Source organism: Acomys russatus, chromosome 10 (genome assembly GCF_903995435.1).
Source record: "Acomys russatus chromosome 10, mAcoRus1.1, whole genome shotgun sequence".
Taxonomy (NCBI): Eukaryota; Metazoa; Chordata; class Mammalia; order Rodentia; family Muridae; genus Acomys; species Acomys russatus.
This window is the reverse complement of record NC_067146.1, coordinates 49691173-49710436: the sequence shown is the minus strand read 5'-3', so window position 1 is coordinate 49710436 and position 19264 is coordinate 49691173. Positions and strand designations below refer to the sequence as shown.

The following is a 19264-nucleotide window of genomic DNA, read 5'->3' as shown; positions in this document are numbered from 1 at the left end:
AGACGCGGGCGGTCCACCAGAACCCAACCTCACCGCGGAGAACGGACAGAGCTGGGAGGGGGACACGCCCCGGAAGCGGCTTCCAGCCACTCAGAGCGGGCGGGGGGCGGGCCCGCGGAGGCGGCTTGTTCTTGGGGCGGGGCCGCCGCACGGGCCCGCGCGTCTGGGTGGCGGCGGGGGCGCGCCCGTGGGGAGAGGCGGCGGCGGCTGCGGCGGCTGCTGGTGGGGGGGGGGGGGGAAAAAGGAAGAACCGGGAAGGGGGCAGGGCGAACGGAGAGCCGTGTTCCTGAGGCGGCGGCGGCGGTGGTGGTGTCTTGGACTGAGGAGGGCGGGGAAAGAGGATGGGGCAAGCTGGGGGCTGGGGCCGGCGCTAGCCAGCGGCTCGCCTGGTAGCGAGGAGAGCGGCGCTGCTCTTCAAGTTGCGCGGGGAGCCCGGCCGGTGCCGCAGCCGCAGCCGCCTCGCGCGGCGGGGAGGGAGGGGCGGGCGGGCCGGAGCGAGCTGGGGAAGACGGAGCGGGCGCTGCGGCGCGCGGGCGGGCGGCGGGGGGTGCGCGGGAGGATGGAGCAAGTGGAGATCCTGAGGAGGTTCATCCAGAGGGTCCAGGCCATGAAGAGTCCGGACCACAATGGGGAGGACAACTTCGCCCGCGACTTCATGGTGAGTGTCCTCCCTCGCCCGTCGCCTCGTGTCACTGGCCCAGGAGCTCCCCTCGCCTCTCCCGGCCGGCGGGGGCCGCCAGCGCTTTGTGTGCGGGGCGCGCGCCCAGCCGCGAGCGCCGCCGGCGAGCTTGCGGGAGGCGAGGTCACCCCCGCCCCTCAGCCCCCCCCTTTTTTTCCTTTCTTTTCTTTTTTTTAGATTTCCCCCGCGGGGCTGCGCGGCCCGTGCGGCTCCCAGCTGGCTGGGGAACGAAGGGAGCGGCCGCCGGGCCCAGCCCGCTCCGGCCCCGCCGCCCGCGACTACCTATTGTCTCCCCGGCCGGGCGGCGACGACTGGGGTGCGGGCTCGCCTTCCCACGCCTGCCTTTCCCCGCCTGCCCCTCCGGGGAGGGTCGAGGCGAGCTGTCTGACTGCGGCCGGCAAAGCGGAGCGCAGACGGAGAGCGAGGGTGTTGGTAGCGTTAACTCGCTGGGTCCCTTTTCCTGATGCCGGCCTGGGTCCGAGTGGACGGACGCCGTCTCTTGAGTTCACGGTTATTATCTCACCGCTTGCCAAAGGGTTGTCCATAAGGAATCTCAAGAGTTTACCTGATCTCCGTTTATCCAGTCCGGGTTCTTTTCTTCCTGAACCCAGGTTTGAGGTAGTCATAAGGCCAGTGTGACTTTAGGTGAGGTTGGGGGCCGGCGGGGAGGGGAGGCTTAAATTCAGTGTGGATGGGGGTTATCCTGGAGGAAGCTCATTCCGGACTCTAGGGGATATTGGCGAAGCCGGAGGGGATGTGACTATCACTTCCTATCCGGGGTGGGGGTGGGGAACTTGGGAACAATAGTCCTTGTGGGGTGGAGGCGACTATATGGGCTGAAGCCCTGAACTGGGAGATAACCTTCCCGCCCCCCCCCCTTTTCCGCCACCCCAACCCCCTTTCCGCCCTCTGCTTGTGCAGGCAGGCTTTAGTGGAGGTGAGGGTTAAAAGTCTAGTACGTGAAATTGCTCTAGGTGCGTAATTGGGGCGGGGGGGGGGGCAGTGTCAATTCCGAAGGCGTGGGACCAGAAGCTGACTTCCTACATTACCCCCCTCCCCAATCCTTTTATTTTTCTGCTGGACAATGTTCCCTCTAGAGTTGTTTCCCGGCTATGGAGGCGGTGGTTGCGGCTGCTGCTCCTACGGATGTTGCGCAAGACTGGGGCGTTGTAAACTCTGGAGGTCTAGGGAATGGAAAAGGAAATGGGACTTTGGGAAGTCCTTTGCTCCTTAGCGGGGGTTGGGAACAGCAAATGAGCGAGGGAAGGATTTGGTCTGGACAAGGTGCACTTCTAAGAGTACTCAGTTAAATCTGAAATTTGGTTATGAAAAGCCATACACAGTTGAGGTCTTTAAAAATGAGTGGGCACGAGAAGTTGGCTACTTTTAATTTCCAAGTGCAGATGAAGTGACTGTTACTACTGAAGTAGGTTTTCACAATTTATAGAGATTTCTGTCTAGTAAAGCGTTAGTGCTAAAATTGCTAATGGCTTGAAAAGTAGACCATTGGCCTTGCACAGTATTGATAGGTTTGTGGGGCTTTGTGATTTCTACCTCAGATTTATAAAAATGGAAAGTGGGAGCAAGATTTTGTTTAATATATAGTGAAGACTGAAAAGTGTAGATCAAATAATCCAGTTATTCGTTATTTTAAGTATTCTGTTATTTAGATAATGTTTTAGAAGAGATGCTTTTTGATCCATAAAGGGTAAAGTACATTTTTTTTCCTAGTTACCATTGAGAATTTTGACTTTAGTATCTCTTGAATGATATCATTTACAAAATTGGATAGAGTCCTCTTTTTACTACTCTGTAGTGAACATTGAAGAAAAGAGTTTATTTAGGATGTTTAAAACTAATGGCTTTCAGTCTTTGTTAGTGACGGAAGGGGCTGTGTGGTCCCTGGCTAGCTGTTGTTGGCATGCTTGTCACCTTGCTGTTCCTGGACGTAGTCTGTCAAGGAGCATTGTTTGGTATTGCAGGCAGTGCAGACAGGTGCCCAGTCCCTGAACTTTTGGACAGGGAATGTAGCCTTGGGGTTCATGTTTGAGAAATGAGTCAGGGATTCCTATTGGAGATGTCATTTCACAAGGACCAAATCTGTTCTCATTCTTCCATAATACCAAAAGATAGCTAGGTAGTTCTACATTAGAGAATTGATGACTAAACTTGTTCTTTTATAATGCTGACTTTTTTTTTTTTTAATTTCCTGACTTGATAAGCCATAGCTATAATTAAGACTGTTGGCAGTTGGCTCTGCTTTTTCCCCTTGACTAGAAGGCTGGAAAGGAACTGCCCTCTGTCATGGAAAGAGAATCAAAAGATGAGCCAATAAATTCTAACTTGTTATTTTTATATTCTGAAGTGGATTAAAAAACTCATTTTAAAATCTTAACATTGTAGAGCCTAGTCTTAAAAGGTAGTATTACTATTACAACTGTTTCATTATAAGGTAATATAGTTTTGAAATTACAAATTACAGAATACTAATTTTTTTTGGTTGTTTTTTGTTTGGTTGGTTTTCAAGACAGGGTTTCTCTGTGTACTAGGCTGGCTATTCTGAACTTGCTTTGTAGACCAGACTGGCCTCAAACTCACAGAGATCTGTCTGCTGCTGCCTCCCAAGTGCTTGGATTAAAGGAGTGTGCCACCACACCCATCCTAGAATACTAATTATTAACAGTAATGGAATAATCAGTAATGGTAATACTTTGCACTTGAGAAAATGGGTTGGGCATCCATACTGTGGCCTTATTCCAAGCATGGAGCTATTTCCATTATTCTCCCTGTATTTATGTTTGTAATGAGTCTATGCCACAAGAAATACATATGCCTTTGTAAATAGTTGGGGGGGGGTTGTTGGTTTTGTTTCTTAGGGGCAGTGAGCTGAACTCACTCTGTGACCCAGGCTGTCCTTGAACTGGTGGCAGCCCTGCCTCATCCTCTCCAGTGCTAGGATGAAAGTTATGAGCTGCCACATGGACCTGTGATAATATTCTTGTCTTTTGGGGTTTAATAAATTTAGATTTTGGTATGTATCTTTTTATTAGTTACAGCTACTTTCTAGGAATAATATAAGTAATTATGTCACAATGGGACTATTATAGTTTAACTATTTGCTTATAGTTGTATGTTTAGTCTATTGTATTTCTATTATATACTTTGATTAACATGAATAAAGCTTTTACATTGTATATTGCCTAATATATTTTTACAGGAAGTACTAAGTCAGGATACAAATATTTATATATGCTTACATCTTTAAAAAGTTACTTTATACAATGTCAGTAAAGTCTAGGTATGTGTATGTGTATGTGTGTGCGCGCGCACGCATATATATATATATATATATATATATATATATATATATATATATATATATATATTCTTGATTTATTTAATGATTTAGAAATGCACGTCTGTAATCCCAGAATTTAGGGAGGCAGGTTGAATTCTCTGTGAATTCGAGGACAGCCTGGTCTACAAAGGGAGTCTAGGACAGCCAAGGCTTACACAGAGAAACCCTGTCTCAAAAAACAAAACAAAAGAAAAAAGGAACTAGTATCTTGTTTGATTTGATTTTTGTTTTCATTTCTTTTTGTCTTTTTGAGTCTGGATCTCACATAGCCTAGGCTAGCCTTGAACTTACTATGTATATAAGGGTGACCTTTTCCTCTGGATTCTTTACCACTCCAGAGCTGGAAATATTGCCACTATTCCTAACATGAATTTCTTGATTACTTTTGGTGATAGAAATGTTTCTCCTTTACAGGCATATAATGGTACTTGCTTGTATTCCCAGCAGTCAGGAGCTGAGGCAGAGAGTGGGAGTGTCAGACAAGCTTAGCTTAAAGATTGCCATAGGAAAGGGGGAAATAAGGAATTAATTATAGTTTATTGTTCTTGGCCTTGGCCTGTTGTGCTGTTTCTCTCTTAAAAGAAAAAAACATAGGTACCAAGATTTTGTAAACTATACCAAGCACATTATTATTGGCATGCTAATTTTACTAATAAATAATTTGTGACAGGTCTGCAGCTTGATTTTTACTCTCAACTCTTAGACTAAGATGATGGTATTCACCAGTATTTGACAGGAATGAGTTTTGGTTTTTGTTTATTTGTGTGTATGGGTATTTTGCCCACATGTATGCCAGTGTAGCACATGTGTGTCTGATGTCTAGAAGAGGGTATCAGTTCCCCGAGACTGGAGTTACAGACAATTGTGAGTTGTCATATGGGTGCTGGAAATGGAACCCCAGGTCCTCTGAGATAGCCAGTGCCCTGAATGGAGTCTGAGTTAGGTTTCACTCCATACATGTTCCTTGAGGACCATGTACTGAGGACCAGAGAGCCAATATATAACACAGACAAAAGGTGAGACAGATAGGGTTTGGACTCTGAGGAGGGGGTGGTCCCTATTTTCCTTTTTCTCTTTGTGAAGGATCTTATTGTATTTAATATTTAATTTTTCTGTGGGGCCATACGGTAATTGTATACTGATCCCCGCCCCCATCTCTAGCAGGTATGTTCAACCTTCTGACATTGCAGCACCAAGTTGTCATATATGCATTCATGTTAAACACCATGCAGTTACCAAAACAAAACAAAAAGGCGCCAGAAAAAAAAATTATCACATTATGTTTTAACTGAGTTTACATATTCTTCCTTACCTTGGGGTGTGTGGAAGGCTGCAGGTCATAGGGGAAAGGGAGGTTGATGAGAACAACAAATGCGCTAGTTTAACATTCCTGTGGTCTCCCTTTCCCTGCCCTTTCCCCACACCCCACCTTCCCAGCCTGCTTTTTTAAAGATTACTGTAAGCCCTGTCTACTCAGGTATGTTCTGGTAGAGAAGCTGAAAGATAGCACTCTTAGTCACGGGAGGGCCATGGAATGCCTTAAGAAAGGTAGTTGTTTGGCAGAAAGAGCTTTATCTGAATCAAGTCAAGGGAAATAGAGCATATACAACAGATTTGCTGAGGACTAGCAAGCCTCAGCCCAGTGGTCCCAGAATTCAGAAGGCTGAGGGAGTCTGAGTTTGGAGCTGGATTGGAGCTGAATGACTATACTTGGGGGGTGGGGAGAGAAAAGAGAAAGACGTCTCACTGATGCACTAGGTATGAGCATAATATTATGGCTCTAACATTTCCAGCTTAAGATACTCAAGCTAGATGGTACCATTTAGGATGGTGGGTAATGTAATAAGAAAAGAAACAAGAAGCCAGGTGTGGTGATCCCAGCGCTCGAGAGGCAGAGGCAGGTGGATCGCTGGGAGTTCAAGGCCAGCCTGGTCTAAAAAGCGAGTCTAGGACAGCCAGTACTACACAGAGAAACCCTGTCTCGAAAAACCAAAAAAAGAAAAAAGAGAAAAGAAAGAAAAGAAACAAGTAGAGCTGATCAAACGAGATTGCAGGAGAAAGTTTCAGAGGGGAAAGATGAATTTAGTTTGGTACATGTTTAAATGCCTGTGACATGTCCAGTACAAATATGGAGCTCATATAGGTGGCAGCCATATGAATTTGTAGGAAGTAGTCGAGGTGTGGTCAGAGTGGAGACACAGGAACCAGAGGCAGCAGAAGAGCCTGGGAGGGATTTGAGAAAGGAACTAATACTAGAGTTAAGTAATAGAGCTAAAAGGCCTGGTAGGGTGAGACTAAGAAAACACCCATTTCATCTGACAAGGTGGAGCTTTGCTATCTAGGGAAAGCAGTTTGGGATTAGGGTATGGAAAGAAGCCAGATTCAGGTATAGTTTTCTTCCATTTAACCTTTTGTTTGCTTGTTTGTTTTGTTTTTGTATTTTTTGTTTGTTTGTTTGTTTTTGTTTTTTGAGACAGGGTTTCTGTGTGTAACCTTGGCTGTCTTGGACTCGCTTTGTAGACAAGGCTAGCCTCGAACTCACACATCTGTCTGCCTCTGCCTCCCTTTAAGTGCTGGGATTACTAGCATGTGCCACCATGCCCTGGTCACTTAACATTTTTAATCTAGATGGTAGAATCTGAAAAGAAGACCCAAGCCTTGAGTGTTTTTTCCCCTACTATTCATTATCTTTGTATCTATTTTTTCTTTTAAGTACAATTAAGTAAAACCCTGAAGTCTTCAGATTTGGTGCTTGTATTGGAAATGTTAGAAAACAAAAAGGGATGACTAAAAATCTACAAATATCTTAAGTTTCAGATAACTGTCAGATATTTAATTGTTTATTCAATATTGTGGTCTATGGAGTTTTTTAAAGTTAATAATAACTTTACAGAGATATAATTATCTACTATTAAGTTAATTCAAAATGTAAATTTCACTAGGTTTTAGTATAGCCACAGAGTTGTACAGTCATTACCACAATCAGTTAGAGAACATTTTTAGCACCCCAAAAAGAAGCCTCATATATGCTCCCTTCTGCAGCCATCAGTAATCCACCCTTTGCCTTTGGAGTGTTGCCTGATCTGGACGGTCTTGTGTAAATGGAGTTGGAACCTTGTTTTGTGAACTTCTTCCAGTAATGCTTGTTTCATTTTGTTCCCTCCCCACTCACGTTTTTTTTTGTTTATTTGCTTTGGCTTCTTTGAGTTAGGCTATTGTTGTGTGGTCCCTGCTGCCCAGGTGAATGGCAGGCAGGCCTCTTGCTTCAGGCTTCCCAGGGCAGGGTTACAGGCCACGGCCACCACGCTGGCTGACATGTTCTCAGGATTTGTTTATGTTGCAGCGTGGGGTAATAGTGCTTTATTCTTTTTATGACTGAAATATAATGTTATATGGAAAGTACATTTTATTTATTCATTAGTCTATTGAAGGGTATTTGACTTTTTTCACCTTTGGCCACTATGAATAGTAATGCTACTGTGAATTTTTGTGTGGGCCTATGTTTTCAGTTCTCTTAGACTAAAAATGGAATTACTGGAGTTGTTTAGCTGCTTTAGTTTCCAGCATAATGGAGTATATGTGGGTCCCAGCTTTGCTATATTTACCTCATGTTTGTCTCTCTGATTATTGTTATCCTTGCAGGTCTGAAATAATATCTTGGGTTAACTTGCAGGATTTTGTTTATGTAATTAGTTTTTGAAGGCTAGTTATAGAGAATGTTTTTCATGTTTAACACCACTAACTTACTAGTTTTAGTTTTTGCTTTCTTGTCCATTGTCTGTGTTCAGACAGACATACTTAAATTTTAAATTTCAGAAGCAGCAGAGAACTGCTTAATTTTCTAGATAGACCTTTGAGAGTGCACTAGAAGTTTGCTAACTATGTCAATTTCCTAGAGTAATTTACTGCATTTATTTTAGAATCCCCCCCCCCCCCCCCCCAGTATTTGACATTTAGTTTAGAAAAAGTTTTAAAGGCCAGGTGGCAGTGGATCACACCTTTTAATCCCAGTACTTGGGAGGCAGAGACAGAGGCAAAGGCAGGTAGATATCTGAGTTCAAGGCTAGCCTGATCTATAAAGAGAGTTGAGGGCATCCTCGGCTACACACACATACAAAAAAAACCCCTATCTCAATCAGTCAGTCAATCAATAGACGCCTTGAAAGGATGAAACAGAAAGACATTATGTTAAGATAAATTAAAATTTTCATATGTTAAACATGTCCTTGTTTCTATATCAGTCATTTTATTAATCTCATAAACATTTACATTTCTGAGTTTTCTCATCAGAAAATCTCTAATACTGGAGGCAGGCACTTAATTCTTGCTCTGTTCCTAAGCCTGACTGTAATATAAGTGCTGTTGTCCATCTCGTGAGTGGGAATTGTAGGCAGGCTTACTGCTATTAAGACAGATATATTCATCAGGTGAATTCTTTGGAAGGTCTACAGTAGTGTTAGGCGACCCTGAGAGCTGTTTCTCCCCTTTCCTGTACACAGGTGCATTACAGAAACGTGGTAGTACTTTCAGTAACCACTGGGAAAGAAAACATGATAAATGATTGCAATGGTCAGCGAGATGGCTCCGTAGGTTAAGGCACTGCTGCCAGCCTCAGGACCTGAGTTCATTGCCTTGAACCCACGTGATGGAAGGAGAGGACTGACTCTCACAGGTTGTCCTCTGATTGCCACTTGAGCACTGTGATGTGCACAGATGTGGAGAGGTAGCTCATATTGCTTTTGCAGATGACCCAGGTTCGGTTCCTAGCACCCACCTGATGGCTCATACCTGCCTATAATAACTTCAGTTCCGCAAATACTTGGAAGTGTCGGTATCTTTAGGCTAAAGGGAACCGTAATAGTAAAATGAAGAGACACGCATTTAATCTCTTCCTTCTCAGTTGTATGGTTTCGTTTTCTTTGTTCTTTTCTTCTCCTCCTCCTCCTCCTCCTTCTCCTTCTTCATCGTTTTGTTGAGACAGGGTTTCTCTGTGTAGTCCTGGCTGTCTTGGACTCATTTTGTAGACCAGGCTGACCTCAAACTCACAGACATCTGCCTGCCTCTGCCTCCTCGAGTGCTGGGATTACAGGCGTGTGCACCTGTATGGTTGTTTGTTTGTTTTTGGTTTGGTTTGGCTTTTTAACATGCCTATATAAAACACATTGGAAGCATGGTTCTTTTGTTTGATTTTTTTTTTTTTGTTTTTCAAGACAGGGTTTCTCTGTGTATCCCTGACTGTCCTGGAAGTCACTTCATAGACCAGGATCACAGAGATCCACCTGCCTCTGCTTCCTGAGTGCTGGGATCAAAAATGTGTACCTCCACCACCCAGCACCCAGCACATGGTTCATATTTTATTATCTCGTTCCACTCTTACTCACTCCTTCCTCTCCCCTTCTTACCTCTCTTTTCTTCTTGCATGGAATTGAAGGAAGGTCTTTTCAAGTTAAATAATCTTCCTATACTACTGAGCTCTATCCCAGATCATGATTTCTAGTTTAGAGGCCTGTATGAAGAGTGTTGCTTGAGCTAACATTTCAAAGTCTTCCTCAGTCTCATGCTGCCTTTCCCATATTTGGCTGTGTGTGTGCACGCATGTTTTTATCCTTCTGAAATAAGTTATTATTCATCTTTGAGTGAACTTATCAAGGAAATGAAATCTTGCATATCTGTGGTATACTGTTAAGAAGAAATCATAGGTTTGCCTTTTATCGACTGGAACTTTGTTTTTTGTTGTTGTTTGGGTTTGGTTTTTGTTTTGTTTTGTTTTTTGTTTGTTTGGTTTGGTTTTTGGGTTTTGTTTTGTTTGTTTTTTGAAACAGGGTTTCTCTGTGTAATAGCCCTGTCTGTCCTGGAAATCTCTTTGTAGAACAGGGTGGCCTGGAACTCAGATTCACCTGTCTCTGCCTTCCAAGTGCTATTATTAAAGGCCTGAGCCACCGTGCCTGGCTTTAGACTGGAACTTTGAAGGTCAAAAAATTAAAAAATTTTAGGATGAGTGTGGTGACACATGCCTGTAATCCCAGCACTTGGGAGGCAGAGGTCCAAAGATCTCTGTGAATTCGGGGCCAGCCTGGTCTCCACAGGAACTCCAGGACTACATAGAGAGAGACCTTGTCTCAAAAATAAATAAGCAAGCAAATAAACATTTTCATTTGCTGGTGGCCTAAACTGGTCTCAGCCTTGCCAGTGCTGGAATGACACACAGCAGTGCCGTGACAATTAGAAACTCAGCATGACTTCATTGTTTACCTAATGTGTGTGGGGGGGCATGTACTTAACTTTCGCTTTCTGGAATAAGATGATTAATGTAGTTGACCTAGAAGCACTTGTTCTCTGTAAAAATTGGATTTGTAATACTATATAGAAAAGGGGCCTTTAGTTAGATTTAAATTGAAAAAGTTTATGCAATTGTTCTGAACTACCACTCTTCCACAAAGAAGCTGAACTCCAACAGTTTTCATATTTTTATAGCAGTTAAAAGTTTTTAGATTTTTGCCGGGCGTAGTGGCGCACACCTTTAATCCTAGCACTTGGGAGGCAGAGGCAGGTGGATCGCTGTGAGTTCGAGCCAGCCAAGTCTAACATAGACCCTGTCTCGAAAAACCAAAAAAAAAAAAAAAAAAAGTTTTTAAATTTATATACTTACTCACTGACAGTTATCTCTTCTGAAATCACACAAAAGTCTTGTTTCCTGGTGATTAATAGTACAGTGTATGTTACTGGCTTGTGGTAGATACAAGAAACAAGCAGTTGCGGCTCTCGGGTTTTTCCTGGGGAATGTGAGATGTGCTCCTGTTCCTCTGGGCTTGGGGCTGTGTACGTTCCCTGTAACTACTTCTTTTCAGACATGTTTTAGAGGCTCTTAGCCTGTGAGTAACTACCCTAGTAGGTACTAAAGGCAGCCACAGATTTATCCTTTTCATCTCTGGTCTCTGTCATCCACTTATTTATACAAGAAAAAATATTTGTGGAGGTTTATGAGTGCCTCCCATGTTACAAGCACTGTGCTTGGAACTGGCAGCTTCAGGTCTGGCAGTTAGGAAGTCCCGAGAAGACTCGTCAGAAACAGTTGTCTGTTTTTCTAGGAGCTGTGTTTTTTCTTCAGAGAAGTCTAAACTCTTGAATTATATCCAAGATTTGCCTTAGCCCATTTTAGGAGAAAGAAGGATTGCTGCCCTTTGGTACTCAAGGATTTCAGTTCCCAAAATCTTAGGACACCTAGACCCCGAAAGATAAACGCTGCAGTCCAGCAGCCATTAATTTCTGTCTCCACTCGGCTGTCATTATGAGCGGGTTATCTAAGAACCTGAGGCTGTGAGACCTGCCTGGGAAGACCAAGACATATTATATACAGTATCTAAATAGCACTTAGAATGTTGTCGGTGAGCACACGTGTGGTGGCACACACCTTTAATCCCAGCACTCCAGAGGCAGAGGCAGGGGGAGATGGATCACTGTGAGTTGGAGGCCAGCCTGATCTACAAAGCGAGTCCAGCACAGCTAAGGCTAAACAAAATAAATAAATAATGTTCTTGGTGATGATTGAAGATGCTGTATTATGCCAAAAAAACGAGAGGTAGGGAAAACGTAAGTGTACTTGAGCACATTCAGTAAAGAGAACCATATCTAATCTTGATTTTTTTTTTTTTTTTTTTTGGTTTTTCAAGACAGGGTTTCTCTGTGTGTCCTTAACTGTCCTGGACTCACTTTGTAGACCAGGCTGGCCTCGAACTCAAAGCAATCCGCCTGCCTCTGCCTCCCAAGTGCTGGGATTAAAGGTGTGCGCCACCACTGCCCGGCTTAATCTGATTCTTTTAAAAAATTACTTTAAAGAATAGCATTCCTGTGTTGATCGGAGGACAAGTTATCAGAGTCTGTTGTTCTCTTCTGTCATGTGTGTCCCAAGGATTGAACTCTGACTGTCAGGCTCAGCAGTAGACACCTTTACCCCTTAAGCCATCTTGCCAACTCTAAGCAGACTCTGGAAGAAAGAGCTTGTCAGCCAACTACTAACACTTCAAGGATGTGGAGGGACAGGGTTATGGTGTATTATTATAAACATCTAAATGATAGATGGTATTTCTAAAGACAGACAAAGTTAAATGAAAGAGTCTCTTTGTTTTTGAATGTTGTAATAAGGAATATTTTTTATGTTCCATTATTATGACAAAAGTTGTGTAATCTTACAATGGGACCTTTTTAGATTGAGTTGTGGCCATATATATGGTCAGTGTTGCTTTTAATATTTTTTGCGACGAGGTCTCACTATGTAGCACAGGCTGCCCTGGAACTTGTTGTAGCTTGCGTTGGCATTCTGAATACCGGGATTATACTCCAGTTTAATAGTGTTCTTGTAGCTGGTAATTTTACTTTATTTCTGATATTTAAAATCCTATTTTTCTGCTTTGCTCAGTTCTTGGTTAGACTAGTGTTTTCTTACTTGCAGGTTGGGAAATTAGCTGAGTACTAGAGTACTTGGGAGGCATGTTGAGGACCGAGTTGGGTCCCTCTCAGCGCTATAAGAAAACAAAACAATCAAAACCTTGTTTTTTTCTTGTCTTTTCAGGACTATGCATGATAATTCTGTGATCTACTGTTGAGTTATACACCTATTTTAGTTAAAGATTCTGGTGCTGTGATGAAACACCAAAGTAACTTGGGGAGGAAAGGGTTTATTTTACAGCCTGTAGTCTGTTATCCAGGGAAATCAGGTGAGGAACTCAGGCAGGACAGAAGCCTGAAGGCAGAAAATAATGCAGAGGCCAAAGGGGAGTGCTGCTTTCTGCTTTATTCCTGTGGCTTTCTAAGTCTTTTTTTATAGCACCCAGGACCACCAGCCACCCAAAATTGGCTGAGCCCTCCCATATCAATCACTAATTAAGAAAATGCATTACAGACACAGGCAACTGGTTGGGGCATTTTTATTTTATTTTTAAAGATTTATTAATGTATACAGTGCTGTGCCTGTACACCTTTAGGCCGGAAGAGGGCATTAATTCACATTATAGAGGGTCATGAGCCACCATGTGGTTGCTGGGAATTGAATTCAGGACCTCTGGAAGAGTAGTCAGTGCCTTTAACCTCTGAGCCTCTCCAGCTCTGTTGGGGCATTTTAAGAATTTAGGTTAGCTCTTCCAAAATGATTTCACTTTGTGTCAGATTGACATAAAAACAAACCATACTACTAGCTTAGTATTTTTCATTGGTTCCATCAGATCTGTTAAAAAATACCCCATTTAAAAATTATATTTAGGGACCAGAGAGATAGCCCAGTGGTTAAAAACACTACTTTTGCCGAGGATCTGAGTTCAGTTCCCAGCGCCCTCACAGGTGGCTCACAATTGCTGTAATTCCAGTTCTAGTAGATTCGTTGTCCTCTTCTGGCCTCCATAGGCATGCACACATGTGGTATACATTCACACAGACACATACACACTAATAAAAACAAGAATCTGTTTTAAAATTGCATTTGAACCCAGCAATAGTGGCACACACCTTCAATCCCAGCACTTGGGAGGCAGAGGCAGGTGACTCTGTGAGTTCAAGGCCAACTTGGTCTACAGAGTGAGTTCCAGGACAGCCAAGGCTGCACAGAAAAATCCTTTCTTGAAACACCTCCACCTTCCAAAAAAATGTATTTGAAGGCTAGGGAGATAATACAGTCTATAAAGTGCTTGGCATGTAAGTATAGAGATCTGAGTTTGCATCTCTGGCACCTAGGAAAAATCCAGGCATAGTGGTGTACCCCTGTAATCCCAGTACTGGAGATGTGGAGGCAAAGTCCCAGAAGCTCACCACTAGCCATTCTGGCCAACTCAGTGAGCTTCAGATTCCATGTGCACCTCTGTCAAAAAATAGGTAGAAAATACTGAGGAGTATACTGAACCTCAAGCTGGGACATCCACACTTAATCACATACACGTGCACACTCACATGCCGAAAAGAAACTACAGCTAAAAATGTTAGTGTAGGTTTTAAGGTTGAATTTGTACTGAGAACCAAACCAAGGTGAGATGAGAAAGGAGCTATAGATCCTGTGCCACAGACATGTGATGAGCTTGTCTAGGTCTTTTCTCCCTACCTTTATATAGGTTGGCTTTGCCTCTGGAGTCGTAGACTCTTATGTTAAAGGAATATGAAACTAGAAATTACAGTACTTGTTAATGGATCTTGAAAGGTGACAAGCTGGGTTAAACAAGAGACATGAACTGGAAACAGATGCTTTCCTGTGACATTGTGCTGCAGAAGCTAACATTTGCTCTTAGTAGCTACAAAACATTAATAAAGCTTCCCCAAGTGGAGCATAAATGTCTTGAAAATTTTCCAAAACCTTTATTTGATGTTTAATAGCCCATGTCCAAACTAGGCTAAGATTATAAGGGGGGAACTCTATTGCCTAGATGATTCTTTGCATGTCAGCCTTTCTGTGCTTCTCCTTTGTCTGTCTGACATATCTAGGCTGCTTTTTATTTGGCTTTGCTTTTCTGGACTCTTCTGTCAAGTCCATTTCTACTGAGTAAAGGCATCTCTTACACCTTACAGTAACTAATGTTTTGAGCTTAAGGGAAGAGCTCAGAATGGCCAGAATTGTTATCTCCACTTTCAAGTTACTGAGAATAAAGTTGCCAGTGACATGAGAGTCCTATTGTAGAAGTGTGTAAAGTTGGCCAAGGTGAGAACTTATTCATATGTGATTGGGAGAAACTTCTGAAGAGAAATGGAGGGGTGTTTAACTACCGAGGAAAGAAGTGCATATTATAAGACAAGATTCTTTTTAAAAGTCAAACTCAAAAAACTATTAAAGTTTTCATCCCTCTCTTAGTCACCTTTCTGTTACTGGAACAAATACTTGAGATAGCCACCTCGTAAGAGAAAAATAACGTTTTATTTTTGTATTTTTGTTTTTGCAGTACACGTTAAGTAGGTGCTGATACTGAGCTGATAATATCTTCCCAGCCCTTTAAGGCTTTCCATATTATGTATATGAACATTTGCTTACATTTATTTATGTATGTGTACCACATGTATGCCTAGGGAGCCTCAGGTTGGATGAGCCATGTGGGTGCTGGGAAATGAGCCTGTGTCCTCTGCAAGAGCATCACGTTCTAACTGCTCTAACTTTCTCTCCAGCATACTTTTTTATTTTGATACAGAGTCCTGCTAAACTGCTTCTGCTGTTCTTGAACTTGGATATGATCTTGAATTATAAACCTGTGCTATCAGGCTTGGCAAGAAGTTGTATTTGACCCACACCTTGAGAGGCCCCAGTTCATGGTAGTTGGTCGCATTGCTTTAGGGTACATACATAACAAAGTGGTACATCATGGAGGAGAGTGGCTCAGAACAGACAGCTGTCTTCATGGCCAGGCCATGGAATGAATGGAGTTATCCCACAGTCCCACCTGAGGGCATTACCCAGTAACTCAGTGACCACCTATTAGTCTCCACCTCTTAATAATTCCCAGCATCTCCTAGGAGCTTAATATAGTGTGAGGTATTTTTTCTTCATAGTGTATTAAAGAAAGAGAGATGGGTGTGATGGCACATGCCTTCAATCCCAGCACTTGGCAGATCTCCGTGAGTTTGTAGCTAGCCTGGCCTACATAGCAAGTTCCAGGCCAGCCAAGGCTGCATGATGGGACCCTGTCTCAGAAAGAAAAGAAAAAGCAGATGTTCCTTTCTGTTTAAAGTAACAGTGTGTTCATTCCAATCTATGACTTTTATCTTCTGCCTGTTCCAGAAGAATTGAGTTGGGGTATCACCTTTACTCTTAATTTTCTCTCTAAGGCTTTTTTCTCTCAATCTCTAATAGTACACTAGTAGTTACTATGAAACTTTTATATTTTGAATTAAGAGGTTCAGGACTAAATGGAACCTTGTGAATTATCTATCAACTCATAAAAACATCCTATAACATTGCCTATGATTACAGCTTCATAAACTGAGAAAAATCATTCCCTTTTGTGTGATGTGGACCAATCTATACAAAAAACATCCAGTAATTTCTATATTGAAAATTTCTTAGATAAAAGACAGGTAATAAATTGAAACTGAGAAATCTCTTCATTTCAAAATAAACCAAGACTATATATAATATTTTTGGAAGAAATAGCTTTGCTATGTAAACAAATTAATGATGAGAAAAGTGACATCATTTTGCAAATCTTATTAATGTTTGGCTTATAAGAGATAACATTTTTTTTGCTTGTTTTTGTTTTTGTTTTGTTTTGTTTTGAGACAGGGTTTCTCTGTGTAACAGCCTTGGCTATCTTGGAACTCTCTTTGTAGACCAGGCTAGCCTTGAACTCACAGAGATCCTCCTGCCTTTGCCTCCCAGAGTGCTGGGATTACAGGCATGCGCCACCACACCCGACTAACAACGATACCTAACTCTTAGCCGTTCTCTATCTTATAGTAATGGAAATGAAGAAAATCTAGTTTTACAGAGATAATATGAAAAGAGGGGTGTTTTATTAATCTCTTTGAATCAAAACATTGATCTCATTGAATGGGTTTATTTTAAACTGTGCCTAATTTTGACATATTATATACATTTGTCACTGGGAAAGTACTGGTTCATTAAGTTCATTGCCAACTTCTAAATGTTGATACATTTTATTTATAATATCAAATAGTCCTATGTGGTAATATTACTACCTCACTGGAAAGTGTTTAAACATTGAAAATTGTTAAGCTGAGTTCCTGGTGTGGTGAACTCAGGAAAGGGAGGGAGGAAGGGGGAGGGAGAGAGATTGATTCTGAATTTTTGCTTGAAGACTCTATTTATGTCATTTATTTCCCTTTGAAGTAATAGACGTTTTACTTGTTCATTTTGAAGGAAATGTCTGGGTTATGGATTTGGCTCTTATGTGAAGTCTGGATTTGGTCTTCAGCACAAGACAAGATGAAGGGAAGGAGGATGTTTTTCAGATATAAAATGATATTCCATGGGAAAGTGGCTAGTTCAGCTTGCAGCTGAGATACAGGCATATGTCACTATACATGGTCCCAACATCTATTTGCTTTTAATCTACATATTTTTTCTTGTTAGAGTGAATTTCTGTGGTCACTTTCTTACCTACTCTCATAATCTGTCTCTTAACTGATGCATTTAGACTATTGACATTCAATGCTGCTACATTTGTTATGGTTTTTTGGGTTTTTTTGTTTGTTTGTTTTGTTTTGTTTTTGGTTGTTCGCTTCTCACTTTTTCTGCCTTTTGCCTTTTCACTGACCATATTATATTATTAATATTTTCTCTTTTCTGTCATTTGTACTTTTTTTTCACTTTTTAAAGTGATTGCTCTAAGAAGTTATAATGTACATTTCCTTTTTAAAAAATATTTATTTTATGTATGTGAGTGCTCTATATTTATGTACACCTGCATGCCAGAAGAAGGCATCAGACCCTGGTATGGATGGTTGTGAGCCACCATGTGGTAGCTGGGACTTGAACTCATGACCTCTGAAAGAATAGACAGTGCTCTAGTCCACTGAGCCATATCTCCAGCCCTGTAATGTACATTTTCAGTCCAACGTAATTTTAACATTTTTAGGTAAGTTAAGACTTATATTAGTTTATTTGCTTTTTGTTGTTATTTTGTGACCGTCTCCTATCCCCGTCCCACCTCTCTTCCTCATCCCGTGATAAAATACCATGAACAAGAACTATTTAAGGAAAAACTTATTTTGAACTCTGGTTCTAGCAGTTAGATGTCTGACCACCTCTAAAACAAAAACACTCTAGTACAGTAGTTCTTAACCTGTGGATCACAACCCCTTCACAGGGGTCACATATCAAATATTCTGCATATCAGAAAATTACAGTTAAAAAGCTGGGTGGTGGTGATTCATGCCTTTAGTCCTAGCACTCAGGAAGCAGAGGCAGGCAGATCTATGAGTCTGAGGCCAGCACGGTCTACAGAGCAGGTTCCAGAATAACCAACACACATACACACCTGTTTTGAAAAACAAAACAAAAGCAAAAAAGCCAATGAAATAATTTTGAACTGTACTAAAGGTTGCAGCATTAGGAAGGTTGGGAACTGCTGCTCTATTAGAAACATAGGCATATGGCATGATAATTAAGAAAAGAAGGTAAATCATCAGCCTTTCTAATAATCAGAGAAATGTAAATTAGTGGTCATTAGTTTTCTTTGAAGATCCTAGCTGATTTGGCAAAATTCAAAATTTATAGCTGACAAAATTTAGAACAATAGCAGTAGAAAAATATAGAAAAATTATATTTATAGGTCTACCCATGGGAAAGTAAAATGATGACACATATTTGGGAAGCTAATTGGCCACTTCTTTTTTGTTTGTGTGTTTTATTTTTTGGAGAAAGGGTTTATCTGTGTAGCCTTGGCTGTCCTGGACTTGATTTGTAGACTAGGCTGGCCTTGAACTCAAAGAGATCCTAGCCTTGGCCTCCCTGGACGCTGGGATTAAAGGTGTGCAGCCACTTCTAATAGAATTGATACCTGCTCTCTGACAGTGTTAAATAATTGGAGTCTTTCTATAACACATATATATGTATGTAAAATAGTATGTCCTAGTATCTCAGTTACAACAATTTTTGTGAAACCTAAAGTATCTTTTAGTGGGGCTTGAGAGATGGCTCAGAGGTGAAGAGCATTGGCTGCTCTTCAAGAGGTCCTGAGTTCAATTTTCAGCAACCACATGGGAGCTCACAACCGTCTATAATGGAATCTGATGCCCTCTTCTGTTGTGCAGGCATACATGCAAATAGAGCACTCATACATAAATAAATGAATCTTAAAGTATCTTTTAGTAAGGTAATTTACCCTGTTGACACCTGTATAAGATGAGAAGGCTTTGAAGAGGAGAGAATTTTTGCTTCTTCACCTTTATGCATGTGTGAAGTGTTACTTAGCGGGCCTGGATTATTGTTCTTAGAAATACCTGCTTTGTATGGTTGAGCCTTGGCTGATGTCTGGGGCCTTGGGCTTTTAGAAGAGTTCCCTTGTTAAGAGTGGTTCACTGTGTCTCTCTTGTTGAAGTAAGGTTTATGTTGGACACCTGCCTTCCATGTCAGACTCTAGACTGTTGAGATGTGCTACTCAAAGAGTGCCTCCGTGGCTAGGCAGTGAGTTCTGGGCACCATCTGCCTGGTGAGTTTCTCTGGTAGACAACGTTTTACAAAGGTTGTCACAACTAATTGCTTTGGGGATTCATAGGTCCTTTATTGGGAGAGAACTGTGAGA

The 19264-nt window shown here is 42.0% G+C and overlaps 1 protein-coding gene across 1 annotated transcript in view; it reads left to right on the top strand.

Moving 5' to 3' along the window:
• Window positions 1–505: 505 nt before the first annotated feature.
• Ptpn12 (protein tyrosine phosphatase non-receptor type 12) overlaps window positions 506–19264 on the top strand; it is a 74900-nt gene continuing 56141 nt past the window's right edge. The window contains exon 1 of the mRNA XM_051152100.1: window positions 506–658. Coding sequence (XP_051008057.1) covers window positions 560–658 — 99 coding nt within the window. The 5' untranslated portion in view covers window positions 506–559. The remainder of the gene's footprint in view (window positions 659–19264) is intronic.